General features: G+C 45.4%; 10 protein-coding genes across 10 annotated transcripts; 5 read left to right on the top strand and 5 right to left on the bottom strand.

Moving 5' to 3' along the window:
* Positions 1 to 434: 434 nt before the first annotated feature.
* Positions 435 to 875, top strand: H6S33_011043 (uncharacterized protein; the record flags this gene model as incomplete). Its single annotated transcript, XM_044842429.1, has 1 exon — positions 435 to 875. One exon carries the CDS (start codon positions 435 to 437, stop codon positions 873 to 875), a length of 441 nt encoding a protein of 146 aa, XP_044696973.1.
* A 1047-nt stretch (positions 876 to 1922) lies between these two features.
* H6S33_011042 (uncharacterized protein) lies at positions 1923 to 2665 on the bottom strand (the record flags this gene model as incomplete). The annotated part of the gene is made up of 2 exons (XM_044842428.1): positions 1923 to 2569; positions 2623 to 2665. 2 exons carry the CDS (start codon positions 2663 to 2665, stop codon positions 1923 to 1925), a joined length of 690 nt encoding a protein of 229 aa, XP_044696972.1.
* Positions 2666 to 3850: 1185 nt separating this feature from the next.
* H6S33_011041 (uncharacterized protein) lies at positions 3851 to 4492 on the bottom strand (the record flags this gene model as incomplete). The annotated part of the gene is made up of 1 exon (XM_044842427.1): positions 3851 to 4492. One exon carries the CDS (start codon positions 4490 to 4492, stop codon positions 3851 to 3853), a length of 642 nt encoding a protein of 213 aa, XP_044696971.1.
* A 2858-nt stretch (positions 4493 to 7350) lies between these two features.
* H6S33_011040 (uncharacterized protein) lies at positions 7351 to 7896 on the top strand (the record flags this gene model as incomplete). Its single annotated transcript, XM_044842426.1, has 1 exon — positions 7351 to 7896. The coding sequence occupies one exon, from the start codon at positions 7351 to 7353 to the stop codon at positions 7894 to 7896; it is 546 nt and encodes a 181-aa protein (XP_044696970.1).
* A 1601-nt stretch (positions 7897 to 9497) lies between these two features.
* On the top strand, positions 9498 to 10313 carry H6S33_011039 (uncharacterized protein; the record flags this gene model as incomplete). The annotated part of the gene is made up of 1 exon (XM_044842425.1): positions 9498 to 10313. One exon carries the CDS (start codon positions 9498 to 9500, stop codon positions 10311 to 10313), a length of 816 nt encoding a protein of 271 aa, XP_044696969.1.
* A 687-nt stretch (positions 10314 to 11000) lies between these two features.
* Positions 11001 to 11635, top strand: H6S33_011038 (uncharacterized protein; the record flags this gene model as incomplete). The annotated part of the gene is made up of 2 exons (XM_044842424.1): positions 11001 to 11048; positions 11105 to 11635. 2 exons carry the CDS (start codon positions 11001 to 11003, stop codon positions 11633 to 11635), a joined length of 579 nt encoding a protein of 192 aa, XP_044696968.1.
* An 819-nt stretch (positions 11636 to 12454) lies between these two features.
* Positions 12455 to 13151, top strand: H6S33_011037 (uncharacterized protein; the record flags this gene model as incomplete). The annotated part of the gene is made up of 2 exons (XM_044842422.1): positions 12455 to 12465; positions 12521 to 13151. 2 exons carry the CDS (start codon positions 12455 to 12457, stop codon positions 13149 to 13151), a joined length of 642 nt encoding a protein of 213 aa, XP_044696967.1.
* A 1188-nt stretch (positions 13152 to 14339) lies between these two features.
* On the bottom strand, positions 14340 to 14681 carry H6S33_011036 (uncharacterized protein; the record flags this gene model as incomplete). Its single annotated transcript, XM_044842421.1, has 1 exon — positions 14340 to 14681. One exon carries the CDS (start codon positions 14679 to 14681, stop codon positions 14340 to 14342), a length of 342 nt encoding a protein of 113 aa, XP_044696966.1.
* Positions 14682 to 15544: 863 nt separating this feature from the next.
* On the bottom strand, positions 15545 to 16309 carry H6S33_011035 (uncharacterized protein; the record flags this gene model as incomplete). The annotated part of the gene is made up of 1 exon (XM_044842420.1): positions 15545 to 16309. The coding sequence occupies one exon, from the start codon at positions 16307 to 16309 to the stop codon at positions 15545 to 15547; it is 765 nt and encodes a 254-aa protein (XP_044696965.1).
* Positions 16310 to 16512: 203 nt separating this feature from the next.
* Positions 16513 to 17760, bottom strand: H6S33_011034 (uncharacterized protein; the record flags this gene model as incomplete). The annotated part of the gene is made up of 8 exons (XM_044842419.1): positions 16513 to 16560; positions 16624 to 16697; positions 16995 to 17091; positions 17153 to 17178; positions 17244 to 17293; positions 17491 to 17532; positions 17586 to 17655; positions 17745 to 17760. 8 exons carry the CDS (start codon positions 17758 to 17760, stop codon positions 16513 to 16515), a joined length of 423 nt encoding a protein of 140 aa, XP_044696964.1.
* Positions 17761 to 21290: the final 3530 nt, after the last annotated feature.

The raw sequence follows: 21290 nt of genomic DNA, 5'->3' as shown, positions 1-21290 counted from the left end.
GTTCAGAATTAAGGTTCTCTCCTCCACGACTTGACCTAATTCAATACTCAATTGCGTGTCCAGGCGGTCACAAGTACTGTGGCTCCGCAGACGAAATATTCTGTATCTCGTCATACCTGAGACTTTATGGGAGACTTACGTGGTCCTTGGGTCGTTTTAAAAAAAACGAGCAAGACCTCCATCCTCCCTCAACCACGTAAAGACATCACACCTGAGAATTTCCGCTGACATCCTGCACCAAAATCTCAAAATTCTATCTACACCTATCTTTCCATCATCTACTATAGCAAGTCACTCTTTATCGTGTGTTTCACTTCGATCTCTGCTACAGGATGTACAGGAATCTCTTTAGACTTCTGGCTAAACTGCCCAGAACACTGCCCCCAAACCCGTTTCTAAAGAAGAAAAACCGTTCCACAAAACCTACACCAAAAATGTCTCCACTCGCATTCACTCCCTCCGAGAAGCTCCTCGAGCTTGTTTGTCGTGCCGAAGATCTTCCCGAGCTCATCCAGTTCGAGGAAACCGTTCTCAGAATCTACGAGAAGGACCCAGAGAGGCGTGACCGCTGCTTTATTGCAAACCACCACGACGTTACTCCCAGCCACGAGGACATCTGGAATTTTCACCTTGAGAGCAATATCTACATTGCCAACATGAATTCCGCGCTCAGGAAGCTCAAGAGGGAGTTTGACACCGTCGTCAAGGACTTGAAGACTACCTGGTTGACAGAGCGTGAGGCTTGGAGAAGCAAGGCTTTGGAGGCAGCCGGCGCAAGGGCCGAAGATTGCAAGGAGGACTGGGAGGAGGATTTGTGGATTGGGAGACTTCAGAAGATTGATGAGTTGATGAAGAAGCTCTATGAGAGAGATTAGAGGAGGGGTAATTCGGACATGGGTTGGCTTTTCCTTTTTTTTTCTTTTTTCTTTTTTCTTCCACTTTTTTCTTTTTCTTTGTTGGTTCACGAGAACCGTTTCTGTTTTCTTTGCTATCTAGGTGTCATTTACATTTGGGGAGAAAATAAGGGAAGGACGTTTTTCGTTGTGTCGTACCTTACTTGCGCATGTCACTTTTAAAGTAGGTTTCTCGGAAAGACATTTGTTGCTTCTAATAAATTTCACAATTTTCTTGTGAATACTCTCCCCTGCCGTGAGAAGATGTTTTTGATTTACAAAGTGAATCCAAATATCCGGATCTATTCAACCCTAAACGTTAATTAACATAGGATTGGCGAAAGGACAGCTTTGCAGTTTCGGCTATACCTACAGTTCCTAATCACTGACGAACTATTGCCACTTTACCGTATTCAATAACTTCCGAACGTTTCAAGAAGTGGTGGATTCAAGGTCGATGGGAGTTCTTTCCAGAGAACGCTATGAACAATATTAGAGGGAGTAAAAATCTGAACAAATCTTTATATAGCCTAATTACCATGTCTGGCCTCTCATTGGATTTTATAATATAGTTAACATGTTATTATCAGTGCTTTCAAGAGAAATTCGATGAAGTATGTAGCTAACCTTCACTGCAGCTGTCTATTGTAAAAAATTCAGAAATATAGTAAGGAACAATTCTAGGGTTCATTTACTTTTCAATACTAATGTCTCCTCTGCCATTACTATTGCCATTCTAATTATCCAAGGGAGTCTTCCCTGTTTGTAGTAGGAGTTGGGAAGAGTGAGAGGTCGACTGCTAGTGAGTGATTGAAAATTGAAATACATTTTTGAAGACCTTGTACAAGTGCGAAGGTTTTGAAAGCAAAGAAATACACCCGAGAAATCTAATGGTACTGAACGTCCCATGACCGACGCTGAGATAGAGCTTGAGGAAAGCTGGGGTATGATATCCTGACAAGAAGGTAGATCGATCGACAAGTCCTGGACCGAACCAAATCACCCAGATACCTTCCACTCCTACTCTAACTAAGTCCACCTGTGACTATTATCCCCCCCATCCCCAAACCTAGCAACAACCGTAACAGCACAACATCCAGCCCCCTTATTCCAACCCCCACCACATGTTGGACACCAACACCTATGTCTCACTGGCTTCAGTGGATCTGCAATAGCCTTATATCCACGCTTCCGTAGCTGTGACAGAAGATACGTATTCTCCGGATCCTCACGCAGCTTCTCAACAATGTCCTCACATCCTTCCGGAACCTCGCCAACCACACACAGCTTCTTTGGCTTCGACGGCGGCTCCCCGTTGACGCGAAGCTTGATCGTAAATTTGCGTTTCTCAGGCGGAAAAACGTCGTTAAAGGCGGCTTCGAAGAGAGCGGCGTCGAAATCGTCGTCGGAGAGGTTCAGGTGTTCGGTGAACTTTGTTTTGAAAGAGACCTTACGGCGTCTGCTGGATGGAGAGACGTCGGAGGGGGGACTGCAGGACTGGGCATAGCTGCCCTCGCTGCTGCTGCTGGAAGTGGTGGCGTAACTGGAATTGCTGCTCGGGACGCTGCCAATCTGATTGGTGTCGATCCTATGCTCGACCTCGCTGATGAAGCGCTCGAGTTCGAGGAAGTGGTCGGCTTCCGACATTCTGGGCTGCCTGTCGACGTGGATCTGGACTGTGGATTCTTAATACAGTGGGGGGGGGGGGCGTAGCGGGGGTGAGGCTTACCTCTCCTGGGCTTGTGGCGTTTGATGAGGATATCACGGGGCATCACGAGTGATTTCTGAACAGATGGTGATTAAAAATGAGTATGAAGATGGCTGTGATGTCGTATCTGTTGAGGGGGCAGTTCGAAGGTGGAAAGATATCAGCTGGGGGGCGGATGTCGAGAGGATGTGGAGAGGATGTACGGTGTGAGGAAAGCTACCGTCGAGCCCTTATGTGAATTGTGGTAAGAGTGGTAGAGGGCGTTTGGTGTGGGCGCTTCGCACATACGTCACAACAAAGATACCTGTCTTTATAGGTTGAGAACACGTCCCTGAAATAATGCTACCCACGCACTAGGAATGTTCTATCCCACACAGAACAAACTCGACGCATCTTGACCGGTGCCTCTCCGAACCTCAGCACTGTATTCTAGTTTAATTTCTATTGGAAGAACTGTACCAGCTCTGCTCAGTACACCCCCACCCAAGTACAGTCCCCAGCTCCACCGCCCACGGTTCCACAAGAAACGCGATCCGGATACTTTATGGATCTAGGGAACGATTTTACGAGATTGATTACTGCCCACGTGGAACTAAAGCGGGATAGCGACAAAAAGAGAGGAGTTTATCCTTATATCTTGATGTGGAATTAAGCTATGCATGTCAAGAACGGAATAGGCCAGGGTGGTGAGTGACACTTGTCAACGAGTGACGAACCATGACTAAGCAGATAACGAGTATACCACGAACAAAGGGCTCGTGCTAAATACATCTACCAAAGGAGAAAGCGGGCTTTTTGCATCAAAGAACGATTCAACGAAAGCACCAGAATTGACGCTCCCCGTCGGAAGGTCGTCTCGCCTTGTGTAACATACTTGTAACCATCACGCAGCGCGAAACTACAGGAACCACACCCATAAACACCGAACAGGCGGGGAGCGTCCTTCATTATGTCTCACTGCTCTCCCTTCTGGTCGCCCTTAGTCTTTGTTACTGTTGCTGATGTTTTCCACTCAGGTTCTCCTAGATTCATTAATTTGATTACGGATTAGCCATTCTTGGGCGCGCTCTTCCAGCCACGAATTCGCTCGAGTTGAGTGATAGTTCATCCAATTTTCTACTCCAATTTCTATCCGAAAGCTAAACTACTACTATTTTAAACCTCATCTATTCTAAGCATCGATCTATCAATTAATTTTACCTTTCTGGTCCAATACATTCCTTCTCACATCTTCACGATAAAATACCATTCACCATTTCCTTGCTTCCTCCTTCAATCGCCTCTGTTCTCTGTAGTCTTTATAACTTGCCTTTCCCACCCTCAGCAAATGCTTAATTCGGTCTCTTCTCCTTGGGTTCGCCATCTCTGCGTTCGCCAGCTCCCTCAACAGCACCGTAGTAACATTGTTCACCACAACACCACCCACCTTCGGCGATGTCGACATCACCGGCCAGTCCTCATACCACGACATGACCTCCAACCTCCACCTCACATCCTTCACTGACGTCGACGACTCCGCGCTTGGCCACGGTCTCAGCAGCGCCATCTGACATCTCTCTAAATCAAATGGGTGAGGCTGATTCTTATGGAAGTACTCAATTGCATGCAGGACCTCACTAAGATGTCTATGGCGGTCGGACTCCTCTTTCTCCCGCGCAGCGGTTTCTTCCGGGGTCTCAGGCATGTAGAAAGAGTCTTCAACAGCGGGAAGAGGGCCGTAGCGTTGCAATGAGAGGCGCTCCATTAGGAGGTCGAAGTAGGCGTAGTAGGTAGGGTCGTCGAAGGGGCCTTCGGCGGCGGTGGTGGCGGTGCCGCGGAGGTGCAGAAGGAGGGTGTAAATGCCGTCGCTCCAGACTTGGCGGCCGAACTGGGGGTAGACTATATCCGACATGTTAATTTGACTGAATTGTTGGAATCGGTTTGAGGGTGAGTGGTTCTGTTGCTGTATTATCGGACTGATCAATTGATTGTTTGGTTGATTGGTTTTTTCGGTTGGTGTGATAATGCTCAGTGAATGATGAGGATTATTTAGTGTATTCAGGTTATCCATATATATGAGGTCTTCATTTCAAAAGGTTGAAGAAGAAAACATGAACACTGTGCCAGCGCATGAACGCAGAAAAGTTGTTAACATAAGCTTTCAAGTCCATAGGTCAGACGAATATATGATAGCAATTAGACACTTGAAATCATATAGATTATCCAATGTGTGTGTGTAGTCGCCCTGGAAGGTTGAAAGATGCTTGCCATCCGTGAACTAGAGTTCGAGCACTATATTCCTGCGTTTTGTACTTCATGAGGTATCACTCGTCTTTCCGAAATGTCGATAATTGCTGGACTGGGCGCCGAGAGTGTGAAGAAAGCGTTTTCTGTCTAGCCGGATCGAAATATTCGTCTGCTTTGCACCCTTTCATGGCTTTCACGGTTGTGCTTCTCTTCTCTGTTGGTGGTTGGCGCAAACCCGCGCGAGGGATACATATTTCCAGACTCATATATAGTAACCAAATCCGAGAAGAATGAGCAGCTGTGTGCGGTCCGCGCGTCGAAGCTGCTTGAAAGGAGACTCATGCAGAAGTGTGAATAGTCATGATGGATATATACCGTGTATATCTGTGACGATAATACCACGGTTGGTAAAAGGTCCTGGAAAGTCGTTGGTCGCTTGTTGAGCCGCACTAACCCTAGCCCATAGCTTTCTGCACCTTGTCGCAACGTCAGCCCCACAGAAACGGTACCAATACCTAAGGTCATCTTCATGGCAGTGAAAAACTTTAGTTCAAGAGATTAGTTTTTCAATCTCGCCAAATATTAAGGGCTATTGGCGACAACGAGGGTCGACACCCCCGACGATAATTGAAATTCAGCTATCGGTAAGTACAAATGCACTGTACGTGCATGAAGGACTCTCAAGTTTCTAGGCCGCTAGTTTTGTGGAAAAGGTAGGATCTGATTGTTAAAGATGCACTTCGCCTCGGACGAGAGGGTGTAGTTCTCCCCGTAGCTTGGCTGCTGTTAGGAGAAACTACATTGCCGGTTTTATATGGAGTGATATATTAGTCCATTGGGTGATATAGGTACGAATATCGATTTCTCAATCAATTTGAGTCAAAAAAGAAAAACAGAAATACATAAGCTCTATCTGTCAAATTAAAACGCTCTCCATGTACGCCTAGGGAATTCAATGTATTTCAGAAGTAGATAGTTCTCTACTTGTCACACACCTGATCGATCTGGAGCATCGCCGAAGTTTACTAGCTGACAATGTATACATATATCAGAAACGAACACACGCACTCCGGAGCTCGTAAATCGAAATCAGTAGTAGGAGGCTATAGGCGGACAGTTCTTAGATGACAACGGGCTTCCAATCACGTTTTTGCGCTTCCACAGGGATTCTAGCGATGATGCTATGTAGTTAGGGGCAGATATACCCTATCTACGTATATAGGTTCAATGAGTAATTTGAAGTTATATGATTCCGTTCATGCACCATCAGCTCATTGTGATATTTGCGTGAATCCAAAAACAAATCTTTCCAACATCTTGTGGGTGGAATTGGATTCAGGTGGACACAACCTCCATCCGGACTAGGCTGTAATTAGATACCGGTGCTTGGGATGTAGTAGTGATTTGATTGATGGAAGCTCGCCTCTAGAAATAGCTAGAGCGGAGGACACCGTATCGTTAAACTGCTATGCAGGTGTAGCTCAATATATCAGAACGGGGGAAATAGATGTGATAAGAATGTGTAGTCAATACTCCGACTCAAAAAACAATTTAGCAAAGCAAGAAATGAAAGCGAGGAAATGGAGGTATCGGAACATTTGAATCTAGAAAGCGTGTCATAGATATAAAATCTTCCTGGAGAAGACATTTAATTGTTAAAAAGATGACAGTAATGAGCTGAATATAAATATCAATACATCTTTCTGTCTTATGTGTTCGTAGAATTAGAACATGTGCTTCATGATCCGACAATGGCCATTTTTTTGTTAAACCTCTGGTAGTGTCGGGTATGCTCAATTTGGGCCATTTCCAACACTTTATGGACTCGCGCCTCCGGATCTTCACATTAATTCATGGAACAAGAGCCTCAGGACTAGCTAAGAGCAAGCGAGATGTATGGATAGCTCCTGTGGACCTATATCCATGATTGATAAAAGGTTTGGCAATGCCTATGTCAAGATCAGAAAGCCCGTGTCAGCGTTATTGCAGATTTTCTGCCATGGTATCCCATATCCTCAAAGGTATAACCTGCCTTGTTTCTTTTTTGGTGGCCTCCTGTCGTTCCTTTAATATTCAAGCAGTCTCTAAGGTGAAGTTATACGAGAAATGCCCCCACTGTATTGTAGAGACTTTCAGGTGGATTTGGTATGAGGAGTAGTGAAGTTTTATAAATTTGATTTTGCGGTGTAAACACAATTGATCAACAACCTTTTTTCGTGATATTCAGAAGCGCTCTGGGAGAAAGGGCACTCTCCTAGAGATATATCCAACCGATAATAATCTCAAAGCATAGCCCGTCTCGATTCTTTCTTCTCTGGTACTAGAACGGAGTGGGAGTTGCTCCCAATGTGCAGTACCAAATTTCATGGCCAAAACACACCTCCGGGGGATGACATGTGAAACATTCGCCTGTATAAATAGCCCTGTGCCTGTAAGTTAGTGTAGCTTCTCTGAACAATACCCATCAATCTGATCAACAACCTTTCCTGCTCTGGGAAAAAGATCACACCCAAAAATCTAGCGATGGCCAAAAAAATGACCAAGGCCGAGCACGCAGTCTGGCGACATGAAAGAACTGAAGAACTCATCAAAGTTTCCATTGGCCTCCGCCCGCATTTCCAGTTCTTCCGCACTCTAACCATCCACGACAAATTGCCATGGAAGAGGATCGTCTGGGCCTACGAGAGCGGGATGGAGCTCGTCCAGGACGAGTTTGCACTGATGGAACGCTTTGAACAAGCCAGGGAATGCCACAACGAGCCTACTACAGCCGAGAATTTCCAAGACGACGTCATTCTCCACAAGATGTACCTGGCCTTCGAGTGGCTCCGTGCGTTTACAGACCGGGCAGACAACCATCTCTCGGAGCTCCTGGACGGTTTACATCAACTTGGACCCCCAACACATACGCATAAACGCATCATCAAGGTTCTTGCTCGTGAACCTGGCGACTTTGAGATTCTTTGGAAGACTGCGTGGTTGACATGGGACTACTATCGGTCTGAGCAGGAGGAGGCGGAACACGGTCCGCTGGGACGCGGTGTCAGGAGGGCGTGCAGACGCGATTAGTGCGAGAAGGAGATACAACAACTCGAAGCCTACTTGGATGGTCAGCAAACAGATGTCCTGGAAATGGAAACGGATGAGGGATAAGGGCGGAGGAGGAAATTTCGAAAGGCGGAACAGGAAATCATAAGGAGAGGCATAACTGTATTTAAACAACTTTATAACAATTTATACCTTTCTTCTACCTTTCGACCTAGTTTCGCGATTGCTGTGATATGAGCTTTTGACGAAGTAATTTGTGCACTGTAAACTGTTGAGATAAAAGATGGTGGTTACAGCGAAGGGACGTTTTTCACAAGTTACCTGACATTGGCAAACATGATTACATAAGCCTGCACCAGCTACCCGCATCACCTTTCTCGCAACACGAGAAAATGTAAGTACAACTACATGAACACAGGTTATCACCTACAGCTCCACAAATCCTTCTTCTTGGAAATATATGTCTGGTCCCTACACCCACCGTTCTTTCGATAACCCATTATACCAGTGTTGCCGATTCGATGCCCCGGACCCATGTCAAGACAACACTACAGAGCTAGCTATCTAAAAACCCCACAGATACGTATATTCCAAGCACAAGTAAATGTTATTTCATCACTTAAGCAAATACGAAAAACTAGAAATCGTACACCCAGTTTAATATATAGAGCTGTTATTCCTAGCCCTATCTGTTGAGGGAACCCATCTACATGACACGTATGTACCATGGACTAGGTGTACTGCGGAATAGCTTTTTTAAGCGACAGGCAGATTATGTAAGTGCAGTTCATGAAGCGGGATATAAATATGGTATAAGTGAAGATAACCCCCACGCTCGATGTCATATTGCGTTAGATTGCATCTGTTCGGAATTTTCGCAACGACATAAATCGAGTGATAGGCTGTGATGCACCTCCGATTTGTGATATTACGATTGAATAAACTAGGTAAATCGAATTTAACAACAGTCTACTAAGCCATTGCGAAGAGAATCTATCGCTGGGAAATTGGCGGAGGGATTTGCCAGACTGTATATTCCATGCGTGCCAGAAAACTATGGCACGCACGAGAAATTTGGATAGTATGTACATTTAACCTTTCAGCGAAACACTGCACCAAAATAACGTTAATTGCGGCAAAGTAGAGTTCTCTGTGTGAGCGTTTTAAGTTTATAACGACGTTTTCGTAAGCTCAAAGAGAGATATAGACTCATTGTAGGTACCGTAGATCAGTACATTTCTGTCTGAAAACATGTTATACAATCTGGAATATGGGATATATGTAGCGTATAACGGATAGTTTTGCTTAAGGCCGAGAGTTTCTCTTGTTATGCGGGCGGTTTGTGAAAGTGTTTATAAGTGCGCATGTTGCTCAAACAGCTGAGCTTGGCAATACTCCGAGACCGACCAAAGGTCTGACTTCTTGTATAATTCTTCGTTCCCGCTACCTTTATCCACAGGTCAACCTCTCAACAGTCATTTTCACTTTTTTTTCACCACTACCACCTTCCTCAACGTGCGTGGCAAATCGCAATCTCGATACTAGACCGTCTCACAACGGAAGCCAGGTTAGTGCTCTCCACTGAAATAAACGAGAACAAGTTGACTAACTCCACTCTCAGCATGTCTGCTCAACCTCCAAAATCATGGAAGACAGCACATACAACTAGTAAAAGCTACTACCTCACCCTCCCCGCCAAGCATTACTCCGAAGAAATCGACAGGCCCTACTTCAACTGGGACGGAGACAGCCTTCGCATAGTCTCCGGGAAAATAACCAAAGCCGAACGCGAAGTCCAATCGTTCATGAACCTTACCGCAGAGGACGAATTCCCCTTCGAACAAATCGAGGCGAACTACCGCTATATCGCAACAAATGAAATCTTCATAGATTACTACAGGTACCTCCTCGAGTGGGATGAAATCAACGCGTTCCGCACTCTGTATGAACAGCGAGTGGATATCATTGTTCTGCAGCGCCTGAAGGACCGCGCCCTGGAAGTTTCCGACACGTTTGAAGAATGTGTGGAACATATCGCAGACCTCGTCACTCTGAAGGCTAAAGTGGCTCCGCCGGTTTTTGCTAACTACTACCTTCTTGCTATGTTGGTTGGAGCAAAACATATGGAGAAAGCTTGGAAGACCCACAACTGTCTTTGGATCTGTGCACGCGAGGCAAAGAGAATGATTAAGGTGGTGAAGAGGAAGGGGGAGGTCAAGGTGGGGAGTGAGAGTAAGAGTATGACTGAAATCGTGCACCAGGAGGGGGAGGAAGCCGCGGCCGAGATGGGGGGCGGGATCAAGCCAGGGAAACTTAAGAACAAGGTAAAGGATGGAATGAAATCGAAAGGCAAGGGGCGGGAGAAAATCAAGGCTAAGGAGCGTCTCGAGGAATATAGGAGGATGGTGTTGAAAGGTGGGAGCGGTGGAAACGAGTAAATCAATTATGGGCCTTGTACCATAGTTAGCTGTAATAACATGAGAGAATACGATAAGAGTAACCAAAGAAGAGATACATTACCGGTCAATTCGATATCATCTTGATTAAACAAAATGAGTAACAATAGACTTCATGTGCTGATAGAAGAGTCGTCCAAATACTAAAACAAAAAGGTTCCATCCAGCGAGAAAAGAGCGGATGGAGGAAAGCCGAGCACCGAGCTGCCAGGCCAGAGTAGTTCACGTACTTTTTGTCAGCCGTTAAGTACACGCAATTTATTCTTGCCCTTTCCAAATGAACTGATAATCCGGCTTAATAACATGTAGCCTTATATCGGGGGCTAGAGGAGACAAGACGCCTAGATGCCTAGTGCGCGACGTAATACTCATTGAGAACAGATTCCTATTGGGGGTGGGCACATTGAGTCTTCTCTCGCTCCAGGACTCACTTCCACCTCTCCTTCTTACATCCGCTCTTCTCATACCTTTCTTACTATCATCTAACCTTCCACCGTTCTTTCTTCCATCTGCCCCTCTTCTTTACCAACCTACCCAGTCTGCATCCTCTTCCTTTGACTTGATCAATCCCGCCTGACACATCTCAATTCATCAAGACTTCTCACCTTAATTATATATCCCACATATACACCTCCCATCTACCGTACTGTCATTCAGACTCATCCTGCAATGGCCACAATCACCTCCTTCAACGCTTATTTCAATAGCAGATTTGCTGTGAGATGATATTACCTGAATGAAACAGACCTTTGGCTGACCCATTCTCTCGATAGGCCTATAAACGCAGGCCCAACCCCTCACCACCCACTGGGTCCTATGCAACGCTCATTCCAATGATGCATTTTACCATGGCAGACCCTATCCCCGCCGAGACACTCCAGGACGCACACGACGATCTCCTCACCATCACGTCTGCCATCCAAGCTCTTTCGAGCTTCGCCCCCGATGAGCTTCTGTTCCAGCGTGATTTGTTGATGAAGATCGTCAATAGATTGTACAACGTTGAGAAGCTCCTCCCACAGCTCGAGGCCATTGACAAGAACAATCATGCCATTCTCTTGTCACACTACGACGCTGTTATCCAGAAGAAGGAGAACCTCCTCCTCCACGTCGAACGTGCTCTCCAGGAGAAGCATTACGTTCTTTGTCCCAACCGTATCGATAGGATCCTGATGAAGGTTCTTTGGGGCACTGAGAAGGGTTCTGCTATGTGGGACCAGTCCAAGAAGACCTGGGATAAAGAAAGGGCTGCGTTTACAGCGGCACAGGAGTCGTTCAACAGGTACAGATCTGGAGGAATCTAGGATTAGGTGTGATTTTCAAAACGTTTGAAGTGATTTGTTGAGGGATCTAGGAGAGCTGAGGATCATGGGAGGACTTCAATGAGGTGGTTTACCACATGAAATGGTAATAAAACGTTGGTTAGAGTTTGCATTCTATAATCTGAAATCAAATGAATTTCAGATTGATATTTTCAAAATTCCCTACACTTGTAGCTTTGGAAGCTGTGTCTTAACCTGTGTCGTTACACAATTGCCACTCCCAAACAGAATTATGTCTAAGAAGTATCTTTCGCTGTGCCTTCAGCTGTGTCATTATACAGTTATTATTCCAAGCCAAGCAGGTTCCAAAACAGTTTTTATTACTCGCGAATATAGGTTTTATAGTAACATCTTTTATACGTAGAAATGGGTAGCAGTGACACAAAGCTTTTGACAGTATTAGAAGGCAGTTGGAGCAACAAAGTAAAGGAGAGAGAAGGATAGCTAACCATTCGTTACCAATCTCCTACGCTTCAATATATAAACATTAATACATGTATGTATTCTTTCGATATTAATTATCCCTGCATACAGGCCGCGACCGCGCTTATAAAATACTTAGTATCAGCACTTTAAAATCTACTTGTCAAAGCAGAGATCTAAAAGTTATTAGTACTTATGTTCGACCAAATTTTAACACAAAATTTTAACGCAAACGAGATTCGTTGGAAACCTACACTCACAGCTCAGGAGCAGAGCTGACCTTTCAACTCCTTTCAAACATCTGCTACCTACAAACAACCCAACCTCTTACAAGTACAAATCTCAACAACGACCACGAACTTCCAACATCCGCAAACAATGACGCGAGTGTAAGACGCTGACCCCTATTTAAATGTAGACCTATGTCACTAATAATCGTTTCAGTACGTACAAAGATAGGCTGAAATACGCTAGGGCTACGAATCTGCTTCCTCCCTGGCCGAAAGAAGACAAGGGCGAACCCTACAGTATCGTCGAAGCTTCCGCCAGCCCAATGAATATCGACACTCCTACAGACTTCAAAACTCCAAAGTACATCTCCCCCTATATCCTTGGCCTTGCCGCTCCCACCCCTGCCGCTCCCACCCCTGCCGCTCCCACCCCTGCCGACGCCCTCAGTTTTACTCCCCACACTGCCGTCCGGACCAGAGATGGAGTCCAGGTCATCTCCGATAGTGAGACGTCGACAACGCCAGCGTCTGCCTTTCCGTTGATCCACCATAGAAGACATCCTGTGTCCGAGACACTCCAGTCATTCAATCAATGGCAGCCGCCGAATCCCAAAATTACCGCAACAGCTCGTAGTCTCCTTGAGCTCTTCAACGCCGACGAAGAACACTGCCGGACCGCCGTTATTGCGGGATCTGGACTGCCGGTCACAGTGGAGGCTGCCAGAGTGAGGAAAATGCTGCTCAGCGCAAGATTTAGGTCTGCGGCAATGACCTGTGAGTGTTTTGAGTGTGGGGGTGCGTTTCTTGTGGAGGGTGGTTGTTTCTGGAAGCCAGAAACATTGTAAGCCCAAGGAGTCCGTCCAAGACAAGGGTCTATACGATTGTGTATAGGGTTATAGTGGCTGGTATTTTTACTCTTCGAACAATACAACTTCATTTTTCTTTTTTCTCTATTACAATTGTCAATGAAATGTTATGTTGCGATTTGCATTATATCTCACTTCCTTTGACTTTCAATATCTGTTCTGAAGGCTACCATGGCTTACTATGGATTCGACCTTTGTGGCGTGATCCATAGGCTTGACCACCTCAGGACCTATAAATGACGAGTTACAGTGTTTCAGATTCTCCGTCATTTGGAAAATCAACATTCAATGAGAAATGGAAATTGAGGGTTACTTTCATTATACGTGGCAGAGGTCAACCCTCCCGGAACACTTAGGATTTCATCGCAGCCTGGCATAGGTTAGAATTGGAGATTACTGGGCATCTCAAAGTGTTCTCTATTGCAATTTTTTACTCAGTATATAGCTCCATTTGTCGGGATTCCATATAGGTTATAATTAGTTTCTACTGTTATCAACAGAGTTTCTCGGGATGAATGCGAACCGGTTCCGGTGGGTATAGGGATGGGTAGTTTAATATGGGCACTCTTCGTTCCGAACACGCCTACTAGCTGGATAATTAGAAAGGACATCTTTTTCCGTCACCTAACCATCTCATAGGTGTTAAACCTCAAAATCAATAAAAATATCTTCAGGGTTAGGGTTAACGATTTGATTTCTTCTAGCCTTCTTGGCTTGGCAAACATGCCCACGACGCTCACTGTGCAGCTTTGGGACTTTGAAATTCCAGAAGCCATTGTGGCCTCATGGTACAATCGATACTTTAATTTTGTGCCTCTCATCTTTAGCTCTGGGCTATAGGGACGGTGTTCGGTATCAATATTCTCTGCCAATCCTGGATGTCAACTCTCACATAACTGGACTCAACCGTCGATTTCTGATCAATTGTCTTCGGATCAGCGAACATAGTTCAGGGGTGTGGCGTTGGCACATATCAAGTAGGGAGATACACGTAGATATTGTTATCTCGGTTGGTAATTGCATTTCTTCTAAAAATGGTTTTATTCTCGTTATTCTATCTTGTTTCTAATCAACCATGCATGCATACGTTTCTTGGATCCATGCATTTAAATCACCAACATTACCTCTAACTTCCCCCCACGTCTACTAATCGACCCCCTATCGAAGCTATTCCCCCATTTCGGTATCAGACCCACTAGTCCTTACCAACCTCGCCACCGTCTCCTCCCCTGCGGCAATCGCCTTCTTATAACCATCCTCCCTCTTCGCCAGCTCACTCCTTTCTTGATTCATCTCCGCCAGCTGCAAAATAAATTCGGCGCCGCCCGTCTTGATCGATTTGACACGACCAGACGCTGCATCAGAATTCAGACGGTCAACGGCACGAATGTTCTTGTCGAGTACGCGTAAACGTGCAAGTACATCTTTTTGTAGAGACCTGAGCATCATGATTTGGGTGTGGAAGAGGAATATAATGGACGATTGGGTAAGTAGTGGGGATGGCGCCATTGTGTTCTTGTAGATGGATATTGGTATCTGTTTAGTCCTGTAAGTTATGCTTGAGTTATTGCGAAGGGGTGGAAATAATTACTGTGCTGACTGTGATGATTCTGATCTCAGGGCTCTGGGTTAGTTTATATAGCATACCCCATGGGGATTAAAATTGATAATTTCGATTCTAAATTCAAGACTACCGCGCGGGGCATATATCAGCAGGTCACCTCGTTATGGTTGCCTTTTCAAGTTTCATGTTTTCCTATTTCATGTTGCGAGAGATCTCAGTCATACCGTATCACTCGATATGACCCTTTCCAGAAATCAAAGGTATAAATCAAAACAAAGCGAAGAAGCAAAGCTGAGCGAAGTGGCCTGTATCATTTAATCAATTTCGAACATCACTGAGCTCTCTCTATCAAGTCGGCTCGAAGAGCACTCAGAGATCCATATTGAACCACCACGTGGTCTACTCCTAGCGCCTCCGACATACCTTAATACGTCAGAACATTGGTTGGGTCCTGATAGTGATGGTATGAAGTTCAGTGGGGCTCTGGGTCGATCGTATCAGACTAGGGGAATTAGAATTAAATTCATTGTCGCCAGGCTTCTTGGGAAATTTGGGTCACGAGTAAAAGATAATTCCAGATATGGGCATCAAGCTAGGCTATTTATTGATATTCGAAGGATGTTTACCTGAAAAATGTAGTCTGGCTTATTTTGATGTTCTTTGTATTCTTTTAACGCTCGCTAACTGCTGGGACCTCATCTAAAGTTTGATGTTCTACACTGCTAATCTCAAACCATTCTATGCCAGTGTCTTTAAGATATCTTTCATCCCTCCCTCAAACCCCCCAAATTCGTAATACTGTCCATAACTAAAAGCCTGATCCATTCTTCAACCACTTCTCCTCGATGGCTCTCATTCTTTTCCTACGACGTTCCATGGCGTGCGTAATAGTGCCTCTCTTCGTATCTTCCTTTCCAAACTCCGGGTCAAGGAAACTGATCCCTCTCTCCGCCTCACGCCCTCTCACTTCCAACTTGTAGAGGTAGGACAGGCACTTCGTAGCGCCCACCACGCAATCCGTGATGGTTTGATTTCGTTTATTAGCACCAGTGGTCATTATCGCCGAGATGTACTTCCTCTGTACATCCATATCTGACTCCTTGCCGTCACAGGCCTTGGTCATCAAAAGGCAAGTGTTCATGAGAAAACGGATATTCCCCAAGGTAGGTTCAAGACCCGCCGAGCTGGAACAGGAAACTGCCCAAGGAGTAGTATGTAGAACCCTCCGTGATCCTCCGCTTGGCTCAGGATTTGGTGTCATGCTTGCTATGCGACCTTTCGCAGTTTTAAGAGCTTTCTCAACATCCTGTATCATCTTATGGAAGAGACCTTCTTCCTTGTAAGCCTTTTCCCATCTATTCAAACACGCCTCCTGGGGTAGTGCTCTCTTCTCAGGTGCAGTGGCAAGTGCGTTCATATAGGCCCGGCGATTGGGGAGGAAGTCTCGATATCTGCTCTGGTGGTTCTTCGTGAGATTTCTCATGATGAACTCTAGGTGATGCTTCTGGATGCAGAGAAGGTCCAAACTGGCTCGATTGATTGTTTCCATGGTGGATGAGTCTAGGGAAGGCATGGTTTCGTGAATTGTTGGGAGTGATCGAGTATTGAAACTGGGTTGGTAGAATAGCAGGTTATTGAGTCTGTTGGTTTAGGTGCTAGTCTGTTGAGTGATGTTATGAGGTATCTGTAGTTCTGTAGTCCTGTATTTATATCTCACGTATTCAAGGTTGAGATTTTAAAGAGTGGAAGCTGAGGGTGGGAGGCTCTCTTGAAATACTAACGCCTGGCTCCTGGTAGGGAAGGAGATTGTTCCATTGAATGTAACTTATTTCAAGTTAGTCGTACGGCGAGTCATTCATCTTTCTTCATATTGGTATACCGCCATACTTTAGGATAAAGAAGGGCCAAAGAGCCCAAACCCGATTTACCCAGCAACAGCCACCCCAACCAATGGGCGGGCCCTATTCATTCGCGTAATCTCATCCTACCACACAGATTATTTGATAACCGAGACAGCATGATGCGTGAGTTTCTATTCATATGACACCCAAACCTAGTCAGTGATCCAAGAAGTGAGACTTACTCCCCGCAACGACCACTCCTTTAACCATATATCGCTTCAAGAAATTGAGCAATAGTATACTGACACGTGCTTATTCATCCTAACAAGTGGTCGTGATGTCTTGGCATCTTTGAGTTTAACCACGTAGGTACGGAAGAAATGTGAGCCGCGACCACGCTCCGCAACTACAAAGTACAGTAAACCGTAAGGAAAGCCGGTAGACTTGCAAGGACTGTAAGGTATTTGCTGGATGCTGAGTAATAAATTCTTTCAACATCAAAATCTTCAAAGCGCTGTTCTTTCCAATATGAAAATCGTCCCTAGCATCGGAAAACGCCTGGTGTGAATACTCACCTCCTTCATAGCAGGTGCATCCTGTTCTACCCACCTCGAAGGGGAAGGACCACGGTCCGTCGTAGAAACAACATTCTATGCGGAGATGAACTTCGGGGATGACCCCGCCCGAGCCACAGCTCGTCCCCAGAGGTCAGGAGACTACGGTACTAAAGGTTAGCCGTGCCTAGAATTCAAGAACAATTGCGAGAGACATAGGATATATCATCGCTCAAAGAATCTCGTTTTATCACACAATTGTACAATTCGAGTGATCGATTATGACACGAGTGATACTGTATGACGCGAACCCTGAGATGGATCTCGTCAATATGGGGACAATGCAAAGCTTGCTATACTTTAAAGCGATATATCCATCCTTCCTAAATTTATTCATGTCCCTAGAATGGTGAGATAACCGTACATGCTGATTCTTGCAGCAGAGAATGGATACATGTAGTATTTACCGCACTCCCGTTGGAGGTATAGAAGAATCGTTTTCTCAGCTGGTGAGATTACACAACCTATCACACAAAATACGCGGAACAGGAAGACTTTCCTGAGCATAATCCCCGGGCCTAGTTGTCAGATATTGAAGTCTCTCCCAGCTAACTATGGGGGGAGAGCATCGGTAATTTCGACTTTGGGCGACACGGCGGTATAATGGACGCCCATTGTCTGTCCACAAGATGAGATCTCTAGAGAAGATTCAGGTAAGAATAAAAAGACACATAGGATAGCTCCCTCAGTAGGAGGATCGCTAGCCTTGTCGATTGGCGTGTTAATGCTTCTTAGGGTGACTTGGGCGTCGGTGTTCACGATATGGTGTGATAAAATAAGGTGTCTCGTGAGCTCTACCGATGAAGCATGATGTGAGAACTGTATGCTGTGCTGGCCTCCAGCCCGCTCTCACTATTCGTTCTCAAATATCTTTGCATTCCAACATTCGCAGGTGCGTAGGATGGATAAACTCCTGTTGACAACGTTTTTGTACTTTATCAAATTAGTCGCATTCCACGTTTCTTGGCGCCGAATACTAACCTGGCTCCCGACCGAGAACTGAAGTCGCTATTAGGATGGCCGTTTCCCCAGAAAGCGCGCCGCACAGCGATACGTGACCGCCGGGAAATATGCCGGAGTTGTTCCTTCCTTGCCGCAAAGAAACGCATTACAAGGAGAGAAAGTGTGTGAAACCATGATGTCCCGCCCCAGGAAGAAAGTCGAGATCAGACTCGGAGCAAGTGCATAGTCATCTCCCAGATGGTAAGCACTAGTAGTACCTTATCACGTCGTTATCAGCGTAGAGACTTCGGCAACATGCGATGAGAAAAAGATGTGGGTATAGAAAAATAGAAAAATGAAAGAGTTCTGCAGACACTGTAGTTGCGGTGGGGTGAGACAGAGCAGATTGACACATGCCCCGCCAAATAACGATAAGATAAGATAAGATAACCCCATCAACCTCCCTTGCGCTGGGTGGGTTTAAGAATGTGTTTCAACGCAGGTTGGCAGGTGTTTAAAACGGGCGAACCGGATTACCACAAATGTAATAGATACTTGTAGGCACGAAACGTGAAAAAAAAAATTAATCGTGTTCTGGTTCACTCTTTAATTCAACTCTTCGAGAGCTGGAGGTAAAAGAAAGAAAAAAGGTGGTTTTCCGTAGCGGGAATCGAATCCCGGCCTCGCTGTCGTACTTGTTTCCTTTCGAGGGCATGCACCAACACATACGCCACTGCTACGGAGCCCGAAATAACTATGTGCTGGAGGGGATGGTAAAGACAGCTTTCCCACCAGGTGTCTTCCCAAAATGTGCGGTGAATCGGGCAAGTTCAGGATATGGGGTTACTTACTACAGTTTTTACTACCAAAAACAAAAAACATTTTTATTCTTCACAATTTTTCTTTTCGTAACTTAAAGTACAATACCGTACCATCGTTTTCTTCACACATTTCATGAAGACAGACAATTCGCAATCGCATCACATCCGATTTACAACGCCTCTCACCCTCACTGAAAGATCCACCACCGAGTCCTTAGGCGACGTGATGTACCCGTTTACCTCAAGTCGAATTCCCTCCCAGCATATCTCACCGTTACCGCTCTTTCGGCCGCAGACCCTCAGCTCCTCTCGGGGGTGCCGAGTGCACTGAAATCCTAGCTTTTGCGAAAATGGGGCATACTTTGTTGGCACATGTTCTTGGAGCTCAAAAGGCTTGACGCAGCGTACTCACTACGAGCTCTACAATCAGCCAACTACATGTAATTGGCGGTGTATACTAAGTACTTTTCTACTACCCAACCATCCTTGGCGCACAAATACCACCTTTAGCCACCAACACACATGGGCGAGTGGTCTAATGGTTAACCCTCGCCAAAGAACACCGCGAGGTTTAGCCCTGCTTTCGATCACAGAAGGCCAGGGTTCGACCCAGGGGTGGGAGTAGTGCCAGTTCGTCCCGGAACCGCACAGTACTTTTTGTTCTTCTTTTGTGTATGAAAGAAGAGATACTATAACCACCCAAAACGTACCGCTTGGTGTCTTTTTTTATTTTGATAATAGTGCGCAATACCCCCCAGTATAAAGCCGCAGTTGAATTTGACATTCCGTGGCATTTGGGGGTGGCATTTTGGGTGAGCCCGTTGCCACGCAGAGGTCAGGGTTAGGTTCCGCTCTTGGCCAACCAGAGGGCGAGTAGGTTCGCAGAATTAAGGGCAGTACAAATTAGATTCCCGGCGGTGATTAGATATGTGTCTCGTTGTCGTCTACTATATTCACTTGTGCCATAAATAGAAATAGATCTCCCCCTTCATCCCGACAGGTGGCCCGAATCAGCCCCGCATTAAAAGAAAAAATATTTTCATCGTAGATTTAATCTCACTCTGCTCTCACAGAACAAAAGAACAAAAGGTACTGCAGATATGGCCGGACCCATATCTACTACCCCCACCCCTGGATTGAACCGCGGACCTTCTATAGACGTTCAAAGGTCCGGGCACAACCACTCGGTGTTCCGGAGGGCGAGTGTTAGCCATTAGACCACACTCGCCGATGTGTGTTAGTGGCCTGGGGTAATATTTGATGCGCCAAGGTTGTACAAGGTGGCTAACCGCGTTTGGTGGGCTAGTGGTTCGGAGGCCTTGGCAAAGCAGCACCACCACCCGCCCCACTTCGTTCCTGCGGTGAAAATTATATACAGAAGGGAATGTACTAGGAGAGTTCCCCAAGAATAGCTCAACGTGTACACCGCCCTTCAGGAAGGGCTTTAGATTATTCAAGCTAGCAATATGTCATGATATCTCAAATTCAACATGATTATACATTACCGCCCGAATGGGTAAAAAGATAAGCCTTATTTTGAGCTCTAAGACGTAGAAAAGCCTTAAATAAGGTATATGTCTCAAAAAAGCCTGTTTTGGGCGAAAGTATGACATTTTGCTCAGCATTATCTCTAAATCAAGCTCTTCAAAGACCTCTTCTGGTATTAGATTTATCGAATAAATAAGAATTAGTAAAATCCGTCAGAATTATAGGCATTTACGGGTGCTAAGGCTGGATTAGGGTTAGGCACTTAGCAAATATTAAACCGTGTTCTTCCATCTGTTCTTTAATACCCTCCCCTCTACCTCTCTATCACCTCCGTCCCCTCTACTCTCCTAACCATCTCCCCCCCCCCATCTCCCAATCATCAAAATTAATATCAAAACATGAGCTAATCAGCGAATCCAGCAGCAGCGAACCTAGCAGCAGCAGCAGCAGCAGCAGCAGCGAATCGAGCACCAAATACAGCACCAAATACAGCACCAAATCGAGCACCAAATCCACCCAATTGAGCAAAATAGGTCGATAGGCAGGTAGGCAGGTAGGCGGGTTAAATAGATTGTCTTAAATCAATGTACATATTAAATTCAGTATTAATAAAAACTTCATTTCTGAAATTCACTATGGCGAATAAGTGTAAAAGCATACCTACCAGGCTATCATGCTGATCTCACGAATAAACATTATTCAGCCTTATTTTCACAAATACCTTAAGTAAGACTGATCAAGCCAGTGAAGCTTAAAATATTTTAAGATTATCAAAACCATAGTCTAATAAGGACCTTATAAAGAATAAGAGAAAATCGTCAAAACAGGCAAATATCATGCTTATATAA

The sequence above is a fragment of the Morchella sextelata genome (assembly GCF_020137385.1).
Source record: "Morchella sextelata strain SCLS chromosome Unknown scls_5, whole genome shotgun sequence".
NCBI lineage: Eukaryota > Fungi > Ascomycota > Pezizomycetes > Pezizales > Morchellaceae > Morchella > Morchella sextelata.
The sequence above is the reverse complement of the archived record's forward strand: the minus strand, read 5'-3'. Positions and strand labels throughout refer to the sequence as shown.